We start from the raw sequence: 25,000 nt of genomic DNA, 5'->3' as shown, positions 1-25,000 counted from the left end.
TTTCTGTATATGGTTGATTCTTTACTTTAAATGTGTCTGTGTGTGTGTGTGTGTCTGTGTGCGTGCCTGTGCCACTTTCGTGTGTGTGTGTGTGTGTGTGTGTGTGTGTGTGTGTGTAGTGTATCCACAGAGACCTAGCAGCCAGGAACATACTGCTGACTCAGGGTAGAGTAGCCAAGATCTGTGACTTCGGACTGGCCCGAGACATCACCACCGACTCTAACTACGTCCTCAGAGGCAATGTAAGTGTGTGTGTGTATTTTTGTTATAGAAAGAGTGTGAAATACAAGAAGGTTTCTCAGGTTTTACCATCAAAGAGCAACAAGTAAAAACCCAATCATTGTAACACGACGTAATCTCAGAGGGATAGTTCGGCCATTTTACATGTTTAGATGTGTTTCCTTATCTTGATAATAGTCGTCTCTGGACAATGACTGTCAAGGCAAGGAAACATCCAAATAAGTACAATCACTGAACTATCTTTTAAAATGAATAGCCACTTCCTGTTTCACCCCGATGATGCGTTTCCTGTGGGTGTTGTCTCCCCCCGATGATGCGTTTCCTGTGTGTTCCAGGCCCGTCTCCCAGTGAAGTGGATGTCTCCAGAGAGTATCTTTGACGGTGTTTACACCTTGGAGAGTGATGTCTGGTCATACGGTATCCTGCTCTGGGAAATATTCTCCTTAGGTAATGTACAGTACATAACTATAGATCACCTTGGAGACTGATGTCTGGTCACATGGTAACTATAGTCACCTTGGAGACTGATGTCTGGTCACATGGTAACTATAGTCATCTAGGAGACTGATGTCTGGTCACATGGTATCTATAGTCACCTAGGAGACTGATGTCTGGTCACATGGTAACTATAGTCATCTAGGAGACTGATGTCTGGTCACATGGTAACTATAGTAACCTTGGAGACTGATGTCTGGTCACATGGTAACTATAGTCACCTAGGAGACTGATGTCTGGTCACATGGTATCTATAGTCACCTAGGAGACTGATGTCTGGTCACATGGTAACTATAGTCATCTAGGAGACTGATGTCTGGTCACATGGTAACTATAGTAACCTTGGAGACTGATGTCTGGTCACATGGTATCTATAGTCACCTTGGAGACTGATGTCTGGTCACATGGTATCTATAGTCACCTTGGAGACTGATGTCTGGTCACATGGTATCTATAGTCACCTTGGAGACTGATGTCTGGTCACATGGTAACTATAGTCATCTAGGAGACTGATGTCTGGTCACATGGTAACTATAGTCACCTAGGAGACTGATGTCTGGTCACATGGTAACTATAGTCATCTAGGAGACTGATGTCTGGTCACATGGTATCTATAGTCACCTAGGAGACTGATGTCTGGTCACATGGTAAATATAGTCATCTAGGAGACTGATGTCTGGTCACATGGTAACTATAGTAACCTTGGAGACTGATGTCTGGTCACATGGTATCTATAGTCACCTTGGAGACTGATGTCTGGTCACATGGTATCTATAGTCACCTTGGAGACTGATGCCTGGTCACATGGTATCTATAGTCACCTAGGAGACTGATGTCATGGGAACTATAGTCACCTAGGAGACTGATGTCTGGTCACATGGTATCTATAGTCACCTAGGAGACTGATGTCTGGTCACATGGTAACTATAGTAACCTTGGAGACTGATGTCATGGTAACTATAGTCACCTAGGAGACTGATGTCTGGTCACATGGTATCTATAGTCACCTAGGAGACTGATGTCTGGTCACATGGTATCTATAGTCACCTAGGAGACTGATGTCTGGTCACATGGTATCTATAGTCACCTAGGAGACTGATGTCTGGTCACATGGTATCTATAGTCACCTTGGAGAGTTGTTGGTTTTACGTTTTCTGGTCTACGTTATTTACTTAACAAATAAGGAATTCTCAAAATGTGAATATATAAAATTAAGATATTTGAATTAGAAGACAGCTGTTGACAGAAGTCAAAGATCAACATACAACTGATGTCTCTCCTGAGTTGTGAACTAAAGAAAGACAGGATCTTCTATAGATCAAACCTCATGGTGTCAAACCCTGCATGTGCAGTTTAAAGACCCAGTTATTCTAAACACAAGGTTTCTGAGAACCTGTCTCAGCAGTAGGTAAATCTGCCCTGGTTTCAGAGAAAAACAGACGCTGTGTCTCGCTGTCATCCACAGTCCCTTTTTCTCACCTCTTCTCACAGACGCGGGGCTGTGGGTTTTGGTAGAGAGCTTGTCTCTCTCTGTGTCTCGCTGTCATCCACAGTCCCTTTTTCTCACCTCTTCTCACAGACGCGGGGCTGTGGGTTTTGGTAGAGAGCTTGACACAGACAGAGGCCTCAATATTCAGCTATACAGTGAGCATAAGTATAATGGCACATAAGCAAATTATTAATAACAGCATAATCAATGTTGGGGGTCTTTAGAAGACCCTCAAAATCAACTTTAACCCTTCAGAGTGATGACTGGTCACATGGTAACAATAGTAACCCTTCAGAGTGATGACTGGTCACATGGTAACTATAGTAACCCTTCAGAGTGATGACTGGTCACATGGTAACTATAGTAACCTTGGATACAGTCTATATACTCACACATACAAAGGCATGCAGGCACACATGTTTGGGGAATATACTAACTGTGTGTCTGTGTTTGTGTCTGTGTGTGTTTGTGTGTGTGTCTGTGTGTGTCTGTCTGTCTCTGTGTGTGTGTGTGTGTGTAGGCAGCAGTCCATACCCTGGTATGCAGGTGGGTTCAGCGTTCTACAGGATGATCCAGGAAGGACACAGAATGAACAGACCTGATGTGGCTCCCAGAGAAATGTAAGGAGTGTGTGTGTGTGTGTGATTTTGAAAAATATACTTACTATGACTGAGTGGTTGTCCCACCTAGCGATCTTAAGATGAAGACACAGTAGGGAGTCATTTAGCAGACTCTTATCCAGAGAGACTGACAGTAAATGACTCCCTACTGTAAGTCTCTCTGGATAAGAGTCTGCTAAATGACTCCCTACTGTCAGTCTCTCTGGATAAGAGAGTCTGCTAAATGACTCCCTACTGTCAGTCTCTCTGGATAAGAGAGTCTGCTAAATGACTCCCTACTGTCAGTCTCTCTGGATAAGAGTCTGCTAAATCACTCCCTACTGTAAGTCTCTCTGGATAAGAGAGTCTGCTAAATGACTCCCTACTGTCTGTCTCTGGATAAGAGTCTGCTAAATGACTCTCTACTGTAAGTCTCTCTGGATAAGAGAGTCTGCTAAATGACTCCCTACTGTCAGTCTCTCTTGATAAGAGAGTCTGCTAAATGACTCCCTACTGTCAGTCTCTCTGGATAAGAGAGTCTGCTAAATGACTCCCTACTGTCAGTCTCTCTGGATAAGAGAGTCTGCTAAATGACTCCCTACTGTCAGTCTCTCTGGATAAGAGAGTCTGCTAAATGACTCCCTACTGTCAGTCTCTCTGGATAAGAGAGTCTGCTAAATGACTCCCTACTGTCAGTCTCTCTGGATAAGAGAGTCTGCTAAATGACTCCCTACTGTCAGTCTCTCTTGATAAGAGAGTCTGCTTAATGACTCCCTACTGTCAGTCTCTCTGGATAAGAGAGTCTGCTAAATGACTCCCTACTGTAAGTCTCTCTGGATAAGAGAGTCTGCTAAATGACTCACATGTAAATTGTGCTTGTTTTGTGACCCCTGTTTCTCTCTCTCTCTGTCTGGCTGTCACTCTTTCTCTCTCTCTTTCTCTCTCTCTGTCTCTCTCTCTTTCTCTCTCTGTCTCTCTCTTTGTCTCTCTGTCTGTCTCTCTCTCTCTGTCTGTCTGTCTCTTTGTCTCTCTGCCTGTCTCTCTCTCTCTCTCTGTCTCTCTCTCTCTGTCTCTCTCCAGTTATGACATGATGTTGTCCTGTTGGAGTGAGGACCCTCTGAAGAGACCTTCCTTTAGGAAAGTAGTCGAGAGGACTGAACTACTACTGTCAGAACACACAAAGAATGTACGTTCTGGAACTGTTCAGCAACGTTTGTTGAAAATAAAATCTATACATTATCAATATATGTGAATTGAAGTTGTATCGAATTGAAATGGAATCAATAACTTGGTATAATTATTTTAACTAGTACTGCCAGAAAACACCAAGAATGTAGGTTCATAAATAGTGTAGTTTTATATTGATTTATCGATCTACATTTACATATTAATATGAATATTCATATCCTCAATTGTATCTTTTGGAATATTGCCTAAGTTCTGTGTTGATGTTTGTGTGTGTGTGTGTGTTGTTTGTCTGTTGTTTGTTGGTGTGTGTGTGTGTGTTGCTTGTTTGTTGGTGTGTGTGTGTGTGTTTGTTGGTGTGTGTGTGTGCAGGTGTACCTGAACCTGAGCTATGGAGCTGTTCCTCCAGACCAGCAGAGGGCAGCGTCTCACAGACTGAGCTCAGTGAGCAGCACTACGGCCCCGACACAACCACTACTGCTGAATACTGCCGATGTGTTTCTGGACTACGACACTGTCTGAATAATGGACTGACACACACACACACACACACACACAAACACACACACACACACACACACACAAACTCAGCACCGCCAATTTTGTGGACTAGGACACTGTCTGAATAATGGACACACTCTGTCTTTGTATTGATTGGTCTGTGATGCATTTCATGTAGTATGTAACCTTTATCTAACCTTTATGTAACCTTTATGTAACCTTTATGTAACTAGGCAAGTCGGTTAAGAACAAATTCTTATTTACAATGACGGCCTGTCCCCTGGACGACGCTGGGCCAAATTGTGCGCCTCCATATGGGACACAACACATTAACCTACACATTCATAAACACAATAAAATACACAATACTAAACCCTGATTGGATGTCCAGGCCTAAACCCTGATTGGATGTCCAGGCCTAAACCCTGATTGGATGCCCCAGGCCTAAACCCTGATTGGATGTCCAGGCCTAAACCCCGATTGGCTGTCCAGGCCTAAACACTGATTGGATGCCCCAGGCCTAAACCCTGATTGGATGTCCAGGCCTAAACCCTGATTGGATGCCCAGGCCTAAACCCTGATTGGATGTCCAGGCCTAAACCCTGATTGGGTTTCAGGATTCTAGAACTTTAGCTAGACCAGGAAGTCTTGAAGTGGTGCGGTAATCATTAAGGTCACTAGGCGGCACAAGAGCTGATTTCCTGATTGGCTGATTTCCACACTTCATGGAATATATTTCCTGATAACAATGTTCAATTAAACATGGTGGTTATTGAGCCAACAATGATGGGCGCTGCTGCACACTTGAGCAGACCGCGATCCAATTGGTGGCCACCCCCCACCCCCCCTGTCTATTGCTATCAAAGCATCCAGGATTTATTTTTTCTGTAAATAAGCCTAAAAGAAAAAGCTTTGACTATCATTTCTCTGATCATTCAGCAAGTTTCCCCCTTTATCAGCATGAAGCGGCCTAGAAGTTCAAAGAGATCGCTGAAAATAAAATGGTGATTTAATGCAATATTAGAGGCAATATACAATACAGTATCAATACAGTATGAACTGACACAGCAGTTAGTTTAAAAGAACCAATACGCTATAGGCTGACTGACACATCTATACAGCATGTAGATCTACTAACACAGCTGTTAGTTTAAAAGAACCAATACGCTATAGGCTGACTGACACATCTATACAGCATGTAGATCTACTAACACAGCTGTTAGTTTAAAGAACCAATACGCTATAGGCTGACTGACACATCTATACAGCATGTAGATCTACTAACACAGCTGTTAGTTTAAAAGAACCAATACGCTATAGGCTGACTGACACATCTATACAGCATGTAGATCTACTAACACAGCTGTTAGTTTAAAAGAACCAATACGCTATAGGCTGACTGACACATCTATACAGCATGTAGATCTACTAACACAGCTGTTAGTTTAAAAGAACCAATACGCTATAGGCTGACTGACACATCTATACAGCATGTAGATCTACTAACACAGCAGTTAGTTTAAAAGAACCAATACGCTATAGGCTGACTGACACATCTATACAGCATGTAGATCTACTAACACAGCTGTTAGTTTAAAAGAACCAATACGCTATAGGCTGACTGACACATCTATACAGCATGTAGATCTACTAACACAGCTGTTAGTTTAAAAGAACCAATACGCTATAGGCTGACTGACACATCTATACAGCATGTAGATCTACTAACACAGCAGTTAGTTTAAAAGAACCAATACGCTATAGGCTGACTGACACATCTATACAGCATGTAGATCTACTAACACAGCAGTTAGTTTAAAAGAACCAATACGCTATAGGCTGACTGACACATCTATACAGCATGTAGATCTACTAACACAGCTGTTAGTTTAAAAGAACCAATACGCTATAGGCTGACTGACACATCTATACAGCATGTAGATCTACTAACACAGCTGTTAGTTTAAAAGAACCAATACGCTATAGGCTGACTGACACATCTATACAGCATGTAGATCTACTAACACAGCTGTTAGTTTAAAAGAACCAATACGCTATAGGCTGACTGACACATCTATACAGCATGTAGATCTACTAACACAGCTGTTAGTTTAAAAGAACCAATACGCTATAGGCTGACTGACACATCTATACAGCATGTAGATCTACTAACACAGCAGTTAGTTTAAAAGAACCAATACGCTATAGGCTGACTGACACATCTATACAGCATGTAGATCTACTAACACAGCTGTTAGTTTAAAGAACCAATACGCTATAGGCTGACTAACACAGCTGTTAGTTTAAAGAACCAATACGCTATAGGCTGACTGACACATCTATACAGCATGTAGATCTACTAACACAGCAGTTAGTTTAAAAGAACCAATACGCTATAGGCTGACTGACACATCTATACAGCATGTAGATCTACTAACACAGCTGTTAGTTTAAAGAACCAATACGCTATAGGCTGACTGACACATCTATACAGCATGTAGATCTACTAACACAGCTGTTAGTTTAAAAGAACCAATACGCTATAGGCTGACTGACACATCTATACAGCATGTAGATCTACTAACACAGCTGTTAGTTTAAAGAACCAATACGCTATAGGCTGACTGACACATCCATACAGCATGTAGATCTACTAACACAGCTGTTAGTTTAAAGAACCAATACGCTATAGGCTGACTGACACATCCATACAGCATGTAGATCTACTAACACAGCTGTTAGTTTAAAGAACCAATACGCTATAGGCTGACTGACACATCTATACAGCATGTAGATCTACTAACACAGCTGTTAGTTTAAAGAACCAATACGCTATAGGCTGACTGACACATCCATACAGCATGTAGATCTACTAACACAGCTGTTCTGACCATATACAGTATACACTATCATCATCAGAACATCTCCCAGGACATAGACATATCTGATATGGGCAGAAAGCTTAAATGCCTGGTAATCTAACTGCACGGTCCAATTTACAGTAGCTATTACAGTGAAATAATACCATGCTATTGTTTGAGGAGAGGGCAGAGTTATGAAATGTATCAATAAACCAATTAGGCACATTTGAGCAGACTTGATACAACATTTTGAACTGAAATGCAATGATTCATTGGATCAGTCCCCCCCAAAACGGTCCAATTTACAGTAGTTATTACAGTGAAAGAATACCATTCTATTGTTTGAGGAGAGGGCAGAGTTATGAAATGTATCAATAAACCAATTAGGCACATTTGGGCAGACTTGATACAACATTTTGAACTGAAATGCAATGATTCATTGGATCAGTCCCCCATACACTGCTGCCATCTAGTGGCCAAAATCTAAATCGTGCCTGAACTGGAATAATACATTGTAGCCCTTGTCTGCAAAAAAAATTAAAAATACGATTGGTAAATGAGTCTAGCCAGCTATCTAAACTTGTAGTAATTATGGTCTCATTACCGACCGGGGCCCCTCATTACTTTTGTTTGTCACTCTCACTCAGATATTATATAAAAAGAAAAATTGAAATATTTCTCTCCATCCTGTGGCAAACTGTGTAGAATTGCAAGAGATTAACTCTATAAGGTTTTATTTTATGAACGTGGGTACGCAGACCAGCGAGCCACTGCGGTCCCTCATGAGGAGGTCAGATTTTTTGTAGTGAATCCATAGAACCAGGAGTAGGCTCTGTCTGGGGAACATAGAACCAGGAGTAGACTCTGTCTGGGGAACATAGAACCAGGAGTAGACTCTGTCTGGGGAACATAGAACCAGGAGTAGGCTCTGTCTGGGGAACATAGAACCAGGAGTAGGCTCTGTCTGGGGAAACATAGAACCAGGAGTAGGCTCTGTCTGGGGAAACATAGAACCAGGAGTAGGCTCTGTCTGGGGAAACATAGAACCAGGAGTAGGCTCTGTCTGGGGAAACATAGAACCAGGAGTAGGCTCTGTCTGGGGAAACATAGAACCAGGAGTAGGCTCTGTCTGGGGAAACATAGAACCAGGAGTAGGCTCTGTCTGGGGAACATAGAGCCAGGAGTAGGCTCTGTCTGGGGAAACATAGAACCAGGAGTAGGCTCTGTCTGGGGAAACATAGAACCAGGAGTAGGCTCTGTCTGGGGAACATAGAGCCAGGAGTAGGCTCTGTCTGGGGAAACATAGAACCAGGAGTAGGCTCTGTCTGGGAAACACAGAACCAGGAGTAGGCTCTGTCTGGGGAAACATAGAACCAGGAGAGGCTCTGTCTGGGGAACATAGAGCCAGGAGTAGGCTCTGACTGGTAAACATAGAACCAGGAGAGGCTCTGACTGGTAAACATAGAACCAGGAGAGGCTCTGACTGGTAAACACAGAACCAGGAGAGGCTCTGACTGGTAAAAACGGGCTCCTTCTGTAACGGGACCGTGAACGGTTTGGAGGCTGAGGATGTTTTCATACAGCTGGTTGGCTTGTAATAAAGACAGTACTGGAACTATGGTGTGTGTGTCAGGTGTGTGTGTGGTGGTATGGTGTGTGGGGTGGTATGGTGTGTGTGTGTGGTATGGTGTGTGTGTGGTATGGTGTGTGTGGTGGTATGGTGTGTGTGTGTGGTATGGTGTGTGTGGTGGTATGGTGTGTGTGGTGGTATGGTGTGTGGGGTGGTATGGTGTGTGTGTGTGGTATGGTGTGTGTGTGTGGTATGGTGTGTGTGGTGGTATGGTGTGTGTGGTGGTATGGTGTGTGGGGTGGTATGGTGTGTGTGTGTGGTATGGTGTGTGTGTGGTATGGTGTGTGTGTCAGGTGTGTGTGTGGTGGTATGGTGTGTGTGTGTGTGTGGTGGTATGGTGTGTGTGTCGTGTGTGTGGTGATATGGTGTGTGTGTGTGTGTGTGGTGGTATGGTGTGTGTGTGTGTGTGGTGATATGGTGTGTGTGTGTGTGTGTGTCAGGTGTGTGTGTGTGTGTGTGTTGTGGTATGGTGTGTGTGTGTGTTGTGGTATGGTGTGTGTGTGGTGGTATGGTGTGTGTGTGTGTTGTGGTATGGTGTGTGTGTGGTGGTATGGTGTGTGTGTGGTGGTATGGTGTGTGTGTCGTGTGTGTGGTGATATGGTGTGTGTGTGTGGTGGTATGGTGTGTGTGTGTTGTGGTATGGTGTGTGTGTGTGATGGTATGGTGTGTGTGTGTGGTATGGTGTGTGTGTGTGGTATGGTGTGTGTGTGGTGGTATGGTGTGTGTGTGTGTGTGTGTGTTCCAGTGGAGGCCGTCACTGCTCCTGTAAAGTAAGCGACAAAAACACACAACCAACAATACATTTGTAAATCGGGTTTTATTTTCATATTGACCGAGGGAGAACGGGAGGAGAAGGGTTTAGAATACAGGAAACACTGTTTCCCATGTTGCTTTGGGAGAGCGGGAGGAGAAGGGTTTAGAATACAGGAAACACTGTTTCCCATGTTGCTTTGGGAGAGAGGGAGGAGAAGGGTTTAGAATACAGGAAACACTATGTTTCCCATGTTGCTTTGGGAGAGAGGGAGGAGAAGGGTTTAGAATACAGGAAACACTGTTTCCCATGTTGCTTTGGGAGAGAGGGAGGAGAAAGGTTTAGAATACAGGAAACACTGTGTTTCCCATGTTGCTTTGGGAGAGAGGGAGGAGAAAGGTTTAGAATACAGGAAACACTATGTTTCCCATGTTGCTTTGGGAGAGAGGGAGGAGAAAGGTTTAGAATACAGGAAACACTATGTTTCCATGTTGCTTTGGGAGAGAGGGAGAACACACCTGGTGACAGGAAGAGGAAATGCACATCAGCAGAGCCCCATTAAAACTAGTTGGGATTACCTGGTAAATGTACATTAAAACTAGTTGGGATTACCTGGTAAATGTACATTAAAACTAGTTGGAGTTACCTGGTAAGTGTACATTAAAACTAGTTGGGATTACCTGGTAAGTGTACATTAAAACTAGTTGGGATTACCTGGTAAATGTACATTAAAACTAGTTGGGATTACCTGGTAAATGTACATTAAACTAGTTGGGATTACCTGGTAAATGTACATTAAAACTAGTTGGGATTACCTGGTAAGTGTACATTAAACTAGTTGGGATTACCTGGTAAGTGTACATTAAACTAGTTAGGGTTACCTGGTAAGTGTACATTAAAACTAGTTGGAGTTACCTGGTAAGTGTACAGTAAACTAGTTGGGATTACCTGGTAAGTGTACATTAAACTAGTTGGGATTACCTGGTAAGTGTACATTAAACTAGTTGGGATTACCTGGTAAATGTACATTAAAACTAGTTGGGATTACCTGGTAAATGTACATTAAAACTAGTTGGGATTACCTGGTAAGTGTACATTAAAACTAGTTGGAGTTACCCGGTAAGTGTACAGTAAACTAGTTGGGATTACCCGGTAAGTGTACATTAAAACTAGTTGGGATTACCCGTTAAGTGTACATTAAACTAGTTGGGATTACCTGGTAAGTGTACATTAAAACTAGTTGGGATTACCTGGTAAGTGTACATTAAAACTAGTTGGGATTACCTGGTAAGTGTACATTAAACTAGTTGGAGTTACCCGGAAAAAGTGTACATTAAAACTAGTTGGGGTTACCTGGTAAGTAAGGTTTCTGAGCTGGTTTTTAACCAGTAAACTATCAGGATTTCTAGAAACCACCACGGTGTGTATTGGTGAAATAACAGTTCTAGAAACCACCACGGTGTGTATTGGTGAAATAACAGTTAGTTCTAGAAACCACCACGGTGTGTATTGGTGAAATAACAGTTAGTTCTAGAAACCACCACGGTGTGTATTGGTGAAATAACAGTTAGTTCTAGTAACCACCACGGTGTGTATTGGTGAAATAACAGTTAGTTCTAGAAACCACCACGGTGTGTATTGGTGAAATAACAGTTCTAGAAACCACCATGGTGTGTATTGGTGAAATAACAGTTAGTTCTAGAAACCACCACGGTGTGTATTGGTGAAATAACAGTTAGTTCTAGAAACCACCACGGTGTGTATTGGTGAAATAACAGTTCTAGAAACCACCATGGTGTGTATTGGTGAAATAACAGTTAGTTCTAGAAACCACCACGGTGTGTATTGGTGAAATAACAGTTAGTTCTAGAAACCACCACGGTGTGTATTGGTGAAATAACAGTTAGTTCTAGAAACCACCATGGTGTGTATTGGTGAAATAACAGTTCTAGAAACCACCACGGTGTGTATTGGTGAAATAACAGTTAGTTCTAGAAACCACCATGGTGTGTATTGGTGAAATAACAGTTCTAGAAACCACCATGGTGTGTATTGGTGAAATAACAGTTTGTTCTAGAAACCACCACGGTGTGTATTGGTGAAATAACAGTTAGTTCTAGAAACCACCACGGTGTGTATTGGTGAAATAACAGTTAGTTCTAGAAACCACCACGGTGTGTATTGGTGAAATAACAGTTCTAGAAACCACCACGGTGTGTATTGGTGAAATAACAGTTAGTTCTAGAAACCACCATGGTGTGTATTGGTGAAATAACAGTTAGTTCTAGAAACCACCACGGTGTGTATTGGTGAAATAACAGTTAGTTCTAGAAACCACCACGGTGTGTATTGGTGAAATAACAGTTAGTTCTAGAAACCACCATGGTGTGTATTGGTGAAATAACAGTTCTATAAACCACCACGGTGTGTATTGGTGAAATAACAGTTAGTTCTAGAAACCACCACGGTGTGTATTGGTGAAATAACAGTTAGTTCTAGAAACCACCACGGTGTGTATTGGTGAAATAACAGTTAGTTCTAGAAACCACCACGGTGTGTATTGGTGAAATAACAGTTAGTTCTAGAAACCACCACAGTGTGTATTGGTGAAATAACAGTTCTAGAAACCACCACGGTGTGTATTGGTGAAATAACAGTTAGTTCTAGAAACCACCACGGTGTGTATTGGTGAAATAACAGTTAGTTCTAGAAACCACCACGGTGTGTATTGGTGAAATAACAGTTAGTTCTAGAAACCACCACGGTGTGTATTGGTGAAATAACAGTTAGTTCTAGAAACCACCACAGTGTGTATTGGTGAAATAACAGTTAGTTCTAGAAACCACCACGGTGTGTATTGGTGAAATAACAGTTAGTTCTAGAAACCACCATGGTGTGTATTGGTGAAATAACAGTTAGTTCTAGAAACCACCACAGTGTGTATTGGTGAAATAACAGTTAGTTCTAGAAACCACCACGGTGTGTATTGGTGAAATAACAGTTCTAGAAACCACCACGGTGTGTATTGGTGAAATAACAGTTAGTTCTAGAAACCACCATGGTGTGTATTGGTGAAATAACAGTTAGTTCTAGAAACCACCATGGTGTGTATTGGTGAAATAACAGTTAGTTCTAGAAACCACCACGGTGTGTATTGGTGAAATAACAGTTCTAGAAACCACCACGGTGTGTATTGGTGAAATAACAGTTAGTTCTAGAAACCACCATGGTGTGTATTGGTGAAATAACAGTTAGTTCTAGAAACCACCATGGTGTGTATTGGTGAAATAACAGTTAGTTCTAGAAACCACCACGGTGTGTATTGGTGAAATAACAGTTAGTTCTAGAAACCACCACGGTGTGTATTGGTGAAATAACAGTTAGTTCTAGAAACCACCATGGTGTGTATTGGTGAAATAACAGTTAGTTCTAGAAACCACCACGGTGTGTATTGGTGAAATAACAGTTAGTTCTAGAAACCACCACGGTGTGTATTGGTGAAATAACAGTTAGTTCTAGAAACCACCACGGTGTGTATTGGTGAAATAACAGTTCTAGAAACCACCACAGTGTGTATTGGTGAAATAACAGTTCTAGAAACCACCACGGTGTGTATTGGTGAAATAACAGTTAGTTCTAGAAACCACCATGGTGTGTATTGGTGAAATAACAGTTAGTTCTAGAAACCACCACGGTGTGTATTGGTGAAATAACAGTTCTAGAAACCACCACGGTGTGTATTGGTGAAATAACAGTTCTAGAAACCACCATGGTGTGTATTGGTGAAATAACAGTTCTAGAAACCACCATGGTGTGTATTGGTGAAATAACAGTTAGTTCTAGAAACCACCACGGTGTGTATTGGTGAAATAACAGTTCTAGAAACCACCACGGTGTGTATTGGTGAAATAACAGTTCTAGAAACCACCACGGTGTGTATTGGTGAAATAACAGTTAGTTCTAGAAACCACCACGGTGTGTATTGGTGAAATAACAGTTAGTTCTAGAAACCACCACGGTGTGTATTGGTGAAATAACAGTTAGTTCTAGAAACCACCACGGTGTGTATTGGTGAAATAACAGTTTGTTCTAGAAACCACCACGGTGTGTATTGGTGAAATAACAGTTAGTTCTAGAAACCACCACAGTGTGTATTGGTGAAATAACAGTTAGTTCTAGAAACCACCACGGTGTGTATTGGTGAAATAACCGTTCTAGAAACCACCACGGTGTGTATTGGTGAAATAACAGTTAGTTCTAGAAACCACCACGGTGTGTATTGGTGAAATAACAGTTAGTTCTAGAAACCACCACGGTGTGTATTGGTGAAATAACAGTTAGTTCTAGAAACCACCATGGTGTGTATTGGTGAAATAACAGTTAGTTCTAGAAACCACCACGGTGTGTATTGGTGAAATAACCGTTCTAGAAACCACCACGGTGTGTATTGGTGAAATAACCGTTGGGTTTCAGTCTGTCAATGGTAAAGAAACACGGTTCAGGTCCAACATTCAGAATAGTCCAAACAGAGCTGCTTGTTACAGTAACATCGGAACAACGGAATCATAGAATCAGAACGTAGAATTTCGGAACTCGATTCTCATACCATTGAATGGAACATGATTGAACCACTTCATTACACAAGCCTGTTTCTCTTCTACAGCAGAATGGCTACGTGCCACCCTGTTTCATACACATAGCGCGCTACTTTAGACCAGCTCTGGACAAAACGTAGTGCACTATATAGGAAATAGGGTGTCATTTGGGACACAGTCAAACAAGATACATACATTAAGTCTCTTCCACCGTTACATTCTTTGGGCTGGGTGTATATCAGTGATGTGGAAATAACACAACAATAACAGTTTTTCAGCAATAAAACTCACAAAACACTAAAACTGAAGGACCTGAATTTGCTGAGGGATGTGTGTCAGAAGGGTAGTGATGTCAAAGTGTGTGTGTGTGTGTGTGTGTGTGTGTGTGTGTGAGTGTGTGAGTGTGAGACACACACTTTGTCATAGCTTCGTAGGTAATGGATTCCCCATGAAACCATGCGTCAAGTCTAAGCATTAATACCTTGATGTGTAATCCACAGGAACACAGTGGAGGTTGTTGTCGTGGCACAACGCTCAGTCTCACACTAACACGTATTCAGGTTGGGCTGCATCTCTCCTGGGCGTCGTCATCATCACCAGCCCAAACACAGAGGAAGATTCTAGACTATTCACTAGTCATCATCGTTACTGCAACGCATGAACTGATTGGCTGTTCCCGTGTGATACAGGCAGTAGAACAAAACGAAGAGGAGAAATGACCAAACACATGCCTACACTCTCTCCCTCTCCACTCTGTTCTTCGAGACAAGAACAATCACAGACGTTCTGGGAAGTCCTTTTTCCAAACAACACACTCCTCCTGTCCTGTCCAAGACTTTTACTGTTAGATATGTCTTCACTGTTACATTACTGACCGACCGACCACTGACCAGACCTGGATTAAATATCAACTGACCACTGACCAGACCTTGATTAAATATCAACTGACTACTGACCAGACCTGGATCAAATGTCAACTGACTACTGACCAGACCTGGATCAAATATCAACTGACCAGACCTGGATCAAATATCAGCTGACTACTGACCAGACCTGGATCAAATATCAACTGACTACTGACCAGACCTGGATTAAATATCAACTGACCAGACCTGGATCAAATATCAACTGACTACTGACCAGACCTGGATCAAATATCAACTGACCAGACCTGGATCAAATATCAACTGACTACTGACCAGACCTGGATCAAATATCAACTGACTACTGACCAGACCTGGATCAAATATCAACTGACCAGGCCTGGATCAAATATCAACTGACTACTGACTACTGACCAGACCTGGATCAAATATCATCTGACCAGACCTGGATCAAATATCAACTGACCAGACCTGGATCAAATATCATCTGACCAGACCTGGATCAAATATCAACTGACCAGACCTGGATCAAATATCAACTGACCAGACCTGGATCAAATATCAACTGACCAGACCTGGATCAAATATCATCTGACCAGACCTGGATCAAATATCAACTGACCAGACCTGGATCAAATATCATCTGACCAGACCTGGATCAAATATCAACTGACCAGACCTGGATCAAATATCATCTGACCAGACCTGGATCAAATATCATCTGACCAGACCTGGATCAAATATCTACTGACCAGACCTGGATCAGATATCAACTGACTACTGACCAGACCTGGATCAGATATCAACTGACTACTAACCAGACCTGGATCAGATATCATCTGACAAGACCTGAATCAGATATCAACTGACTACTGACCAGACCTGGATCTGATATCAACTGACCAGACCTGGATCAGATATCAACTGACTACTGACCAGACCTGGATCTGATATCAACTGACCAGACCTGGATCAGATATCAACTGACTACTGACCAGACCTGAATCAGATATCAACTGACCAGACCTGGATCAGATATCAACTGACCAGACCTGAATCAGATATCAAGATACCCTAACCCAACTGACTGACCAGACCAATGCTAACTCGTTACATTTCCGTGACGTAAAATTTGATTTGTTTTTCATGATTAGATTTGTTGATTCGTCCCTAATAAGCAGAAAAGCAACGCACCAGAAGAATGGTTTGTTATTATGGGTAATTCCCCCATCTCCTGTCAGACATGATGTGTTCTGTCTGGCCTGGAGAGGCTGAGCATGTGCAGATGGCAGGTTATGATTGGGCCCCAGTTTGTTATTATGGGTAATTCCCCCATCTCCTGTCAGACATGTGACGTGTTCTGTCTGGCCTGGAGAGACTGAGCATGTGCAGATGGCAGGTTATGATTGGGCCCCAGTTTGTTATTATGGGTAATTCCCCCATCTCCTGACAGACATGTGATGTGTTCTGTCTGGCCTGGAGAGACTGAGCATGTGCAGATGTCAGGTTATGATTGGGCCCCAGTTTGTTATTATGGGTAATTCCCCCATCTCCTGACAGACATGTGACTGTCTGGCCTGGAGAGACTGAGCATGTGCAGATGGCAGGTTATGATTGGGCCCCAGTTTGTTATTATGGGTAATTCCCCCATCTCCTGACAGACATGTGACGTGTTCTGTCTGGCCTGGAGAGACTGAGCATGTGCAGATGTCAGGTTATGATTGGGCCCCAGTTTGTTATTATGGGTAATTTCCCCATCTCCTGACAGACATGTGACGTGTTCTGTCTGGCCTGGAGAGACTGAGCATGTGCAGATGGCAGGTTATGATTGGGCCCCATGTGAGGCCTGTGTATACTGGAGCAGATGCATGTCTGCTGAGTCCTTGGCTAATTCTCCAATGGCACCCTATTCCCTATATAGTGCACTACTTTAGACCAGAGCCCTATGGCACCCTATTCCCTATATAGAGCACTACTTTAGACCAGAGCCCTATGGCACCCTATTCCCTATATAGTGCACTACTTTAGACCAGAGCCCTATTCCCTATATAGTGCACTACTTTAGACCAGGGCCCTATTCCCTATATAGTGCTCTACTTTAGACCAGAGGCCTATGGCACCCTATTCCCTATATAGTGCATTACTTTAGACCAGAGCCCTATGGCACCCTATTCCCTATATAGTGCACTACTTTAGACCAGAGCCCTATTCCCTATATAGTGCACTACTTTAGACCAGAGCCCTATTCCCTATATAGTGCACTACTTTAGACCAGAGCCCTATTCCCTATATAGTGCACTACTTTAGACCAGAGCCCTATTCCCTATATGGTGCACTACTTTAGACCATAGCCCTATTCCCTATATAGTGCACTACTTTAGACCAGGGCCCTATTCCCTATATAGTGCACTACTTTAGACCAGGGCCCTATTCCCTATATAGTGCACTACTTTAGACCAGAGCCAATAGGAGAGTACCATTTTGGACACAACAGTTTTATTCCTGAGCAGAGACCATTCAGCAAATTGTGTATCCTTGAATACGGGAGTTAGTATAAGACACAGGGGGAAACACACACAATGTAAACACACACACACACAATGTAAACACACACGCACACAATGTCTAGAGGTAAACGCATGGACAAGAACACAGACTCACATACTCTCTCTCACACACACAAACATACACACAGATTTCCACACACATCCAGATTCAACACAGCTAGGTAGATATACTGTCTGTAGGTCTGTAATTTACTGTCTTAAGACCTCATTAAGTGCTATAATATCATGGGGAGATATACTGTCTGTATGTCTGTAACTTACTGTCTAAGACCTCATTAAGTGCTATAATATCATGGGGAGATATACTGTCTGTAATTTACTGTCTAAGACCTCATTAAGTGCTATAATATCATGGGGAGATATACTGTCTGTATGTCTGTAATTTACTGTGTTAGACCTCATTAAGTGCTATAATATCATGGGGAGATATACTGTCTGTATGTCTGTAATTTACTGTGTTAGACCTCATTAAGTGCTATAATATCATGGGGAGATATACTGTCTGTAGGTCTGTAATTTACTGTCTAAGACCTCATTAAGTGCTATAATATCATGGGGAGATATACTGTCTGTAATTTACTGTGTTAGACCTCATTAAGTGCTATAATATCATGGGGAGATATACTGTCTGTAGGTCTGTAATTTACTGTCTAAGACCTCATTAAGTGCTATAATATCATGGGGAGATATACTGTCTGTAAGTCTGTAATTTACTGTCTAAGACCTCATTAAGTGCTATAATATCATGGGGAGATATACTGTCTGTAATTTACTGTGTTAGACCTCATTAAGTGCTATAATATCATGGGGAGATATACTGTCTGTAGGTCTGTAATTTACTGTCTAAGACCTCATTAAGTGCTATAATATCATGGGGAGATATACTGTCTGTAATTTACTGTGTTAGACCTCATTAAGTGCTATAATATCATGGGGAGATATACTGTCTGTAATTTACTGTGTTAGACCTCATTAAGTGCTATAATATCATGGGGGAGGTTAAATATATACTGTCTGTAATTTACTGTCTTAGACCTCATTAAGTGCTATAATATCATAGGGAGATATACTGTCTGTAATTTACTGTGTTAGACCTCATTAAGTGCTATAATATCATGGGGGAGATATACTGTCTGTAGGTCTGTAATTTACTGTCTTAGACCTCATTAAGTGCTATAATATCATGGGGAGATATACTGTCTGTAATTTACTGTGTTAGACCTCATTAAGTGCTATAATATCATGGGGGAGGTTAAATATATACTGTCTATGTATAATAAGACTCTGTTTCTGTCTTCATTAAAAAATAATCCATTCTATATACATGCAGTACTCTGATAGAAGGGTCATATACTTCTGGAAATATATATATATATACCTCTTTGTCTGTTAAAATATATATATCAACTGACCCTGTGTGTTGTGACTATTGGCACTTGGAATAACTAAACCCGTTACAGATGATCCCAGACCTGTGTGTTAAGACGGCACCATTCATATAGAACATTTACTAGATGTATTTTTCCCAAAGCAACTTAGAGTCAGTCATACGTGCATAGATTTGACGTACGGATGGCCCGAGCTGGAATCAAACCCACGACCTTTGGGGTTGCAAGTGCCTTGCTCTACCAACTGAGCCAACACAAGACTGAAGTGATCTGGGACCAGGCTGAGTAATATCGCCGACTCCCTGGTCTGGTTTAGACCGTGTTTACCCGTAGGTCTGTTTGGTCGTCATGATTGGATTGGATCAGACGTGGTTGTTGTTCTGATAAAACGTTTCAAAATGTTGAGTCTAAAAAATAAAATGTTGAGTTTAAAAACTACATTTCCCAGCATCCCACTAGAACCCAAGCCCGTCCATCAAACAAACGGTGACACAACATCTCTCCCTCCGGGGGCCATGTTCCAACACAAATGAAATACACCCTTTAACTGAATGACTTTGATGACCTCAAGGCAGGAAGGGAGGAAAGATGGAAGGATGGATGCATTTTCTAAAGTGTTGGAACAGAGCCGAAAGACCTTTAGGTGGAAGAGAGAGGCGGCTCTTCATCCTAGCTGAACGTCTGTCACCTCATATCTGACCAGGAACTGACCAGGAAAACACTGAATAAAGTCATTTTGTCAAAAGTTACTCATAAAAACGTACAGTTATTTACCCATGCAATCATATAAAATAGTCATTTCCGGTTTTTTTCTTTGCAGCTATAATGGATATTTACATTTAGTTTAATGTTACACACGTCTGTACTGTACAGACCCATAGAGTCAGTCCATCACCACAACGTTCCTTTTGGAGTCTCTCGTTGCCGTGGCAACGCAGAGTTCTACTGGGTTTCCACGGACACCGAGTTTGTCTCTCCTCCAACGCACGAACAAACAACTCTCCTCCTGGTTGCTACGGGATACAGGGTTCCGATGGTTCCGGTCCGTACTATTGTCACCGCGGTGATGAGGAGTTCCTTAAGGAAGGTGAAATCCAGGTGGGGGCCAAACCTCCTCCTGAAGATCTCCTGACTGCAGGCTTTAGTTCCGGCCCTGCGCTAACCAACACACCTGATTCAGTCTAGGTGAGCATCAAGGTCCTGGTGAGCAACTGAATAGGTGTGTTAGAGCAGAGCCGGAGCCAAACCCTGCACAGTTAGTAGCTTTCTAGGACGAAGGGCTGGCCACCCTCACCGTTACCCATAATTCAGTTTGTTATGGCGGAAGATAGAGGGGGGTCAACACAGCAGCTATATTGGTAGGGGCGATAGGAGGGGGGGGTTGGGTGACTCCAACACTGTAGTTCCATTAGAAAAACACACAACACAATCCAGGACACCCCTCCACACCTCTGATTGGTTCAGCCTTCAGGTCATAGAGTCTGATTGGATGCCTGGCCTACTGTGCTTGGCTGCTGGAGCTGTCAGTCCGGTGCGAAGGCGGGCCTTTGGGTTGTTTCTGCGGCTGTGGTTTCAGCTGCAGCTGATGCCTCTGGTTGTGAGACTGTTGTTGTTGTTGTGTTACCTGGGTGAAGGCCTGTTGCTGTTGTTGCATGGGGAATGCTGCCTGGAGGATCAGCTGCTGGTTGCCGTGGAGAAGACGGGTGCCCTGGTTACGGGAAGTAAGACAATGGATTAGAATGGTATTCTTATTCTAATTCTATGGTTAGAACTATAGAAGTGACTCTAAAACATTATGATTAGAACACTGTGAAATCCTTAAAATTCTAATGACATTCCCCTTATCCACAGATCTAGGATCAGGGTAAGATAGATAGCATTCATTCTGCCTCGGTCCCTATTGAACTCTGCCCCCACACTGCCCTCTGCTGGTTACATGTAGGAACTGCTGCTGCTACTGTGCAGTCTGGTTGTCTGAAATGACACCAGATTCTCCACATAGAGGACTACTGTTGACCAGGCCCATAGGGAAGAGGGTGCCATTTTGGACTCAGTCCTAATCCATCGCTATACACACTCCATCCCTCTGTGAACTGCCTGTCTATGGCTGTTGAAACTAGAGGTTACCTGTTGAAACTAGAGGTTACCTGTTGAAACTAGAGGTTACCTGTTGAAACTAGAGGTTACCTGTTGAAACTAGAGGTTACCTGTACGAACTAGAGGTTACCTGTTGAAACTAGAGGTTACCTGTTGAAACTAGAGGTTACCTGTTAGAACTGATGCTGTTGAAACTAGAGGTTACCTGTTGAAACTAGAGGTTACCTGTTGAAACTAGAGGTTACCTGTTGAAACTAGAGGTTACCTGTTGAAACTAGAAGTTACCTGTTAGAACTGATGCTGTTGAAACTAGAGGTTACCTGTTGAAACTAGAGGTTACCTGTTGAAACTAGAAGTTACCTGTTAGAACTGATGCTGTTGAAACTAGAGGTTACCTGTTGAAACTAGAGGTTACCTGTTGAAACTAGATGTTACCTGTTGAAACTAGAGGTTACATGTTAGAACTGATGCTGTTGAAACTAGAGGTTACCTGTTGAAACTAGAGGTTACCTGTTGAAACTAGAGGTTACCTGTTGAAACTAGAAGTTATCTGTTGAAACTAGAGGTTACCTGTCAGAACTGATGCTGTTGAAACTAGAGGTTACCTGTTGAAACTAGAGGTTACCTGTCAGAACTGATGCTGTTGAAACTAGAGGTTACCTGTTGAAACTAGAGGTTACCTGTTGAAACTAGAGTTTACCTGTTGAAACTAGAGGTTACCTGTTGAAACTAGAGGTTACCTGTTGAAACTAGAGAATACCTGTTGAAACTAGAGGTTACCTGTTGAAACTAGAGGTTACCTGTTAGAACTAGAGAATACCTGTTGAAACTAGAGGTTACCTGTTGAAACTAGAGGTTACCTGTTAGAACTAGAGGTAACCTGTTGAAACTAGAGTTTACCTGTTGAAACTAGAGGTAACCTGTTGAAACTAGAGGTTACCTGTTGAAACTAGAGGTTACCTGTTGAAACTAGAGGTTACCTGTTGAAACTAGAGGTAACCTGTTGAAACTAGAGGTTACCTGTTGAAACTAGAGGTTACCTGTTGAAACTAGAGGTTACCTGTTGAAACTAGAGGTTACCTGTTGAAACTAGAGGTTACCTGTTAGAACTAGAGAATACCTGTTGAAACTAGAGGTTACCTGTTAGAACTAGAGAATACCTGTTGAAACTAGAGGTTACCTGTTAGAACTAGAGAATACCTGTTGAAACTAGAGGTTACCTGTTGAAACTAGAGGTTACCTGTTGAAACTAGAGGTAACCTGTTAGAACTAGAGAATACCTGTTGAAACTAGAGGTTACCTGTTGAAACTAGAGGTTACCTGTTGAAACTAGAGGTTACCTGTTGAAACTAGAAGTTATCTGTTGAAACTAGAGGTTACCTGTTGAAACTAGAGTTTACCTGTTGAAACTAGAGGTTACCTGTTGAAACTAGAGGTTACCTGTTGAAACTAGAGGTTACCTGTTGAAACTAGACGTTACCTGTTGAAACTAGAGGTTACCTGTTGAAACTAGAGGTTACCTGTTGAAACTAGAGGTTACCTGTTGAAACTAGAGGTTACCTGTTGAAACTAGAAGTTATCTGTTGAAACTAGAGGTTACCTGTTGAAACTAGAGGTTACCTGTTAGAACTGATGCTGTTGAAACTAGAGATTACCTGTTGAAACTAGAGGTTACCTGTTGAAACTAGAGGTTACCTGTTGAAACTAGAGGTTACCTGTCAGAACTGATGCTGTTGAAACTAGAGATTACCTGTTGAAACTAGAGGTTACCTGTTGAAACTAGAGGTTACCTGTTGAAACTAGAGGTTACCTGTTGAAACTAGAGGTTACCTGTTGAAACTAGATGTTACCTGTTGAAACTAGAGGTTACCTGTTGAAACTAGAGGTTACCTGTTGAAACTAGAGGTTACCTGTTGAAACTAGAGGTTACCTGTTGAAACTAGAGGTTACCTGTTGAAACTAGAGGTAACCTGTTAGAACTAGAGAATACCTGTTGAAACTAGAGGTTACCTGTTGAAACTAGAGGTTACCTGTTAGAACTAGAGGTTACCTGTTGAAACTAGAGGTTACCTGTTGAAACTAGAGGTTACCTGTTGAAACTAGAGGTTACCTGTTGAAACTAGAGGTCACCTGTTGAAACTAGAGGTTATCTGTTGAAACTAGAGGTTACCTGTTGAAACTAGAGGTTACCTGTTGAAACTAGAGGTTACCTGTTAGAACTAGAGAATACCTGTTGAAACTAGAGGTTACCTGTTGAAACTAGAGGTTACCTGTTAGAACTAGAGGTTACCTGTTAGAACTAGAGGTTACCTGTTAGAACTAGAGGTTACCTGTTAGAACTAGAGAATACCTGTTGAAACTAGAGGTTACCTGTTAGAACTAGAGGTTACCTGTTAGAACTAGAGGTTACCTGTTAGAACTAGAGAATACCTGTTGAAACTAGAGGTTACCTGTTGAAACTAGAGGTTACCTGTTGAAACTAGAGGTTACCTGTTGAAACTAGAGGTAACCTGTTGAAACTAGAGGTAACCTGTTAGAACTAGAGAATACCTGTTGAAACTAGAGGTTACCTGTTGAAACTAGAGGTTACCTGTTGAAACTAGAAGTGATCTGTTGAAACTAGAGGTTACCTGTTGAAACTAGAGGTTACCTGTTGAAACTAGAGGTTACCTGTTGAAACTAGAGGTAACCTGTTGAAACTAGAAGTTACCTGTTGAAACTAGAAGTTATCTGTTGAAACTAGAAGTTATCTGTTGAAACTAGAAGTTATCTGTTGAAACTAGAGTTTACCTGTTGAAACTAGAGGTTACCTGTTGAAACTAGAGGTTACCTGTACGAACTGATGCTGTTGAAACTAGAGGTTACCTGTTAGAACTGATGCTGTTGAAACTAGAGGTTACCTGTTGAAACTAGAGGTCACCTGTTGAAACTAGAGGTTACCTGTTGAAACTAGAGGTAACCTGTTAGAACTAGAGAATACCTGTTGAAACTAGAGGTTACCTGTTAGAACTAGAGGTTACCTGTTAGAACTAGAGAATACCTGTTGAAACTAGAGGTTACCTGTTAGAACTAGAGGTTACCTGTTGAAACTAGAGGTAACCTGTTGAAACTAGAGGTTACCTGTTGAAACTAGAGGTTACCTGTTAGAACTAGAGGTTACTTGTTAGAACTAGAGGTTACCTGTTGAAACTAGAGGTTACCTGTTGAAACTAGAGGTTACCTGTTGAAACTAGAGAATACCTGTTGAAACTAGAGGTTACCTGTTAGAACTAGAGGTTACCTGTTGAAACTAGAGGTAACCTGTTGAAACTAGAGGTTACCTGTTGAAACTAGAGGTTACCTGTTGAAACTAGAGGTTACCTGTTGAAACTAGAGGTTACCTGTTGAAACTAGAGGTTACCTGTTGAAACTAGAGGTTACCTGTTGAAACTAGAGAATACCTGTTAGAACTGATGCTGTTGAAACTAGAGGTTACCTGTTGAAACTAGAGGTTACCTGTTGAAACTAGAGGTTACCTGTCAGAACTGATGCTGTTGAAACTAGAGGTTACCTGTTGAAACTAGAGGTTACCTGTTGAAACTAGAGGTTACCTGTCAGAACTGATGCTGTTGAAACTAGAGGTTACCTGTTGAAACTAGAGGTTACCTGTTGAAACTAGAGGTTACCTGTTGAAACTAGAGGTTACCTGTTGAAACTAGAGGTTACCTGTTGAAACTAG

General features: G+C 42.0%; 2 protein-coding genes across 13 annotated transcripts in view; one reads left to right on the top strand and one right to left on the bottom strand.

Moving 5' to 3' along the window:
• Positions 1-4,884, top strand: part of LOC110516210 (mast/stem cell growth factor receptor kita) — a 70,134-nt gene extending 65,250 nt beyond the window's left edge. The window contains exons 17-21 of the mRNA XM_090188129.1: positions 120-242; positions 576-687; positions 2,745-2,844; positions 3,904-4,009; positions 4,381-4,884. Of these exons, the coding sequence (XP_090044255.1) occupies positions 120-242; positions 576-687; positions 2,745-2,844; positions 3,904-4,009; positions 4,381-4,530 (591 nt within the window). The 3' untranslated portion in view covers positions 4,531-4,884. The remainder of the gene's footprint in view (positions 1-119; positions 243-575; positions 688-2,744; positions 2,845-3,903; positions 4,010-4,380) is intronic.
• A 15,047-nt stretch (positions 4,885-19,931) lies between these two features.
• Positions 19,932-25,000, bottom strand: part of LOC110513597 (circadian locomoter output cycles protein kaput) — a 40,228-nt gene continuing 35,159 nt past the window's right edge. For all 12 annotated transcript variants that reach the window (XM_090188131.1, XM_090188137.1, XM_090188133.1 and 9 more), the window contains one exon: positions 19,932-20,893. In XM_090188131.1, the coding sequence (XP_090044257.1) occupies positions 20,684-20,893 (210 nt within the window). In that variant the 3' untranslated portion in view covers positions 19,932-20,683. The remainder of the gene's footprint in view (positions 20,894-25,000) is intronic.

Source organism: Oncorhynchus mykiss, chromosome 10 (genome assembly GCF_057628025.1).
Source record: "Oncorhynchus mykiss isolate SJ-2025 chromosome 10, ASM5762802v1, whole genome shotgun sequence".
In the NCBI taxonomy this organism is placed as follows: domain Eukaryota; kingdom Metazoa; phylum Chordata; class Actinopteri; order Salmoniformes; family Salmonidae; genus Oncorhynchus; species Oncorhynchus mykiss.
Note: the sequence above shows the minus strand (reverse complement) of the source record. Positions and strands in the feature narration are given on the sequence as shown.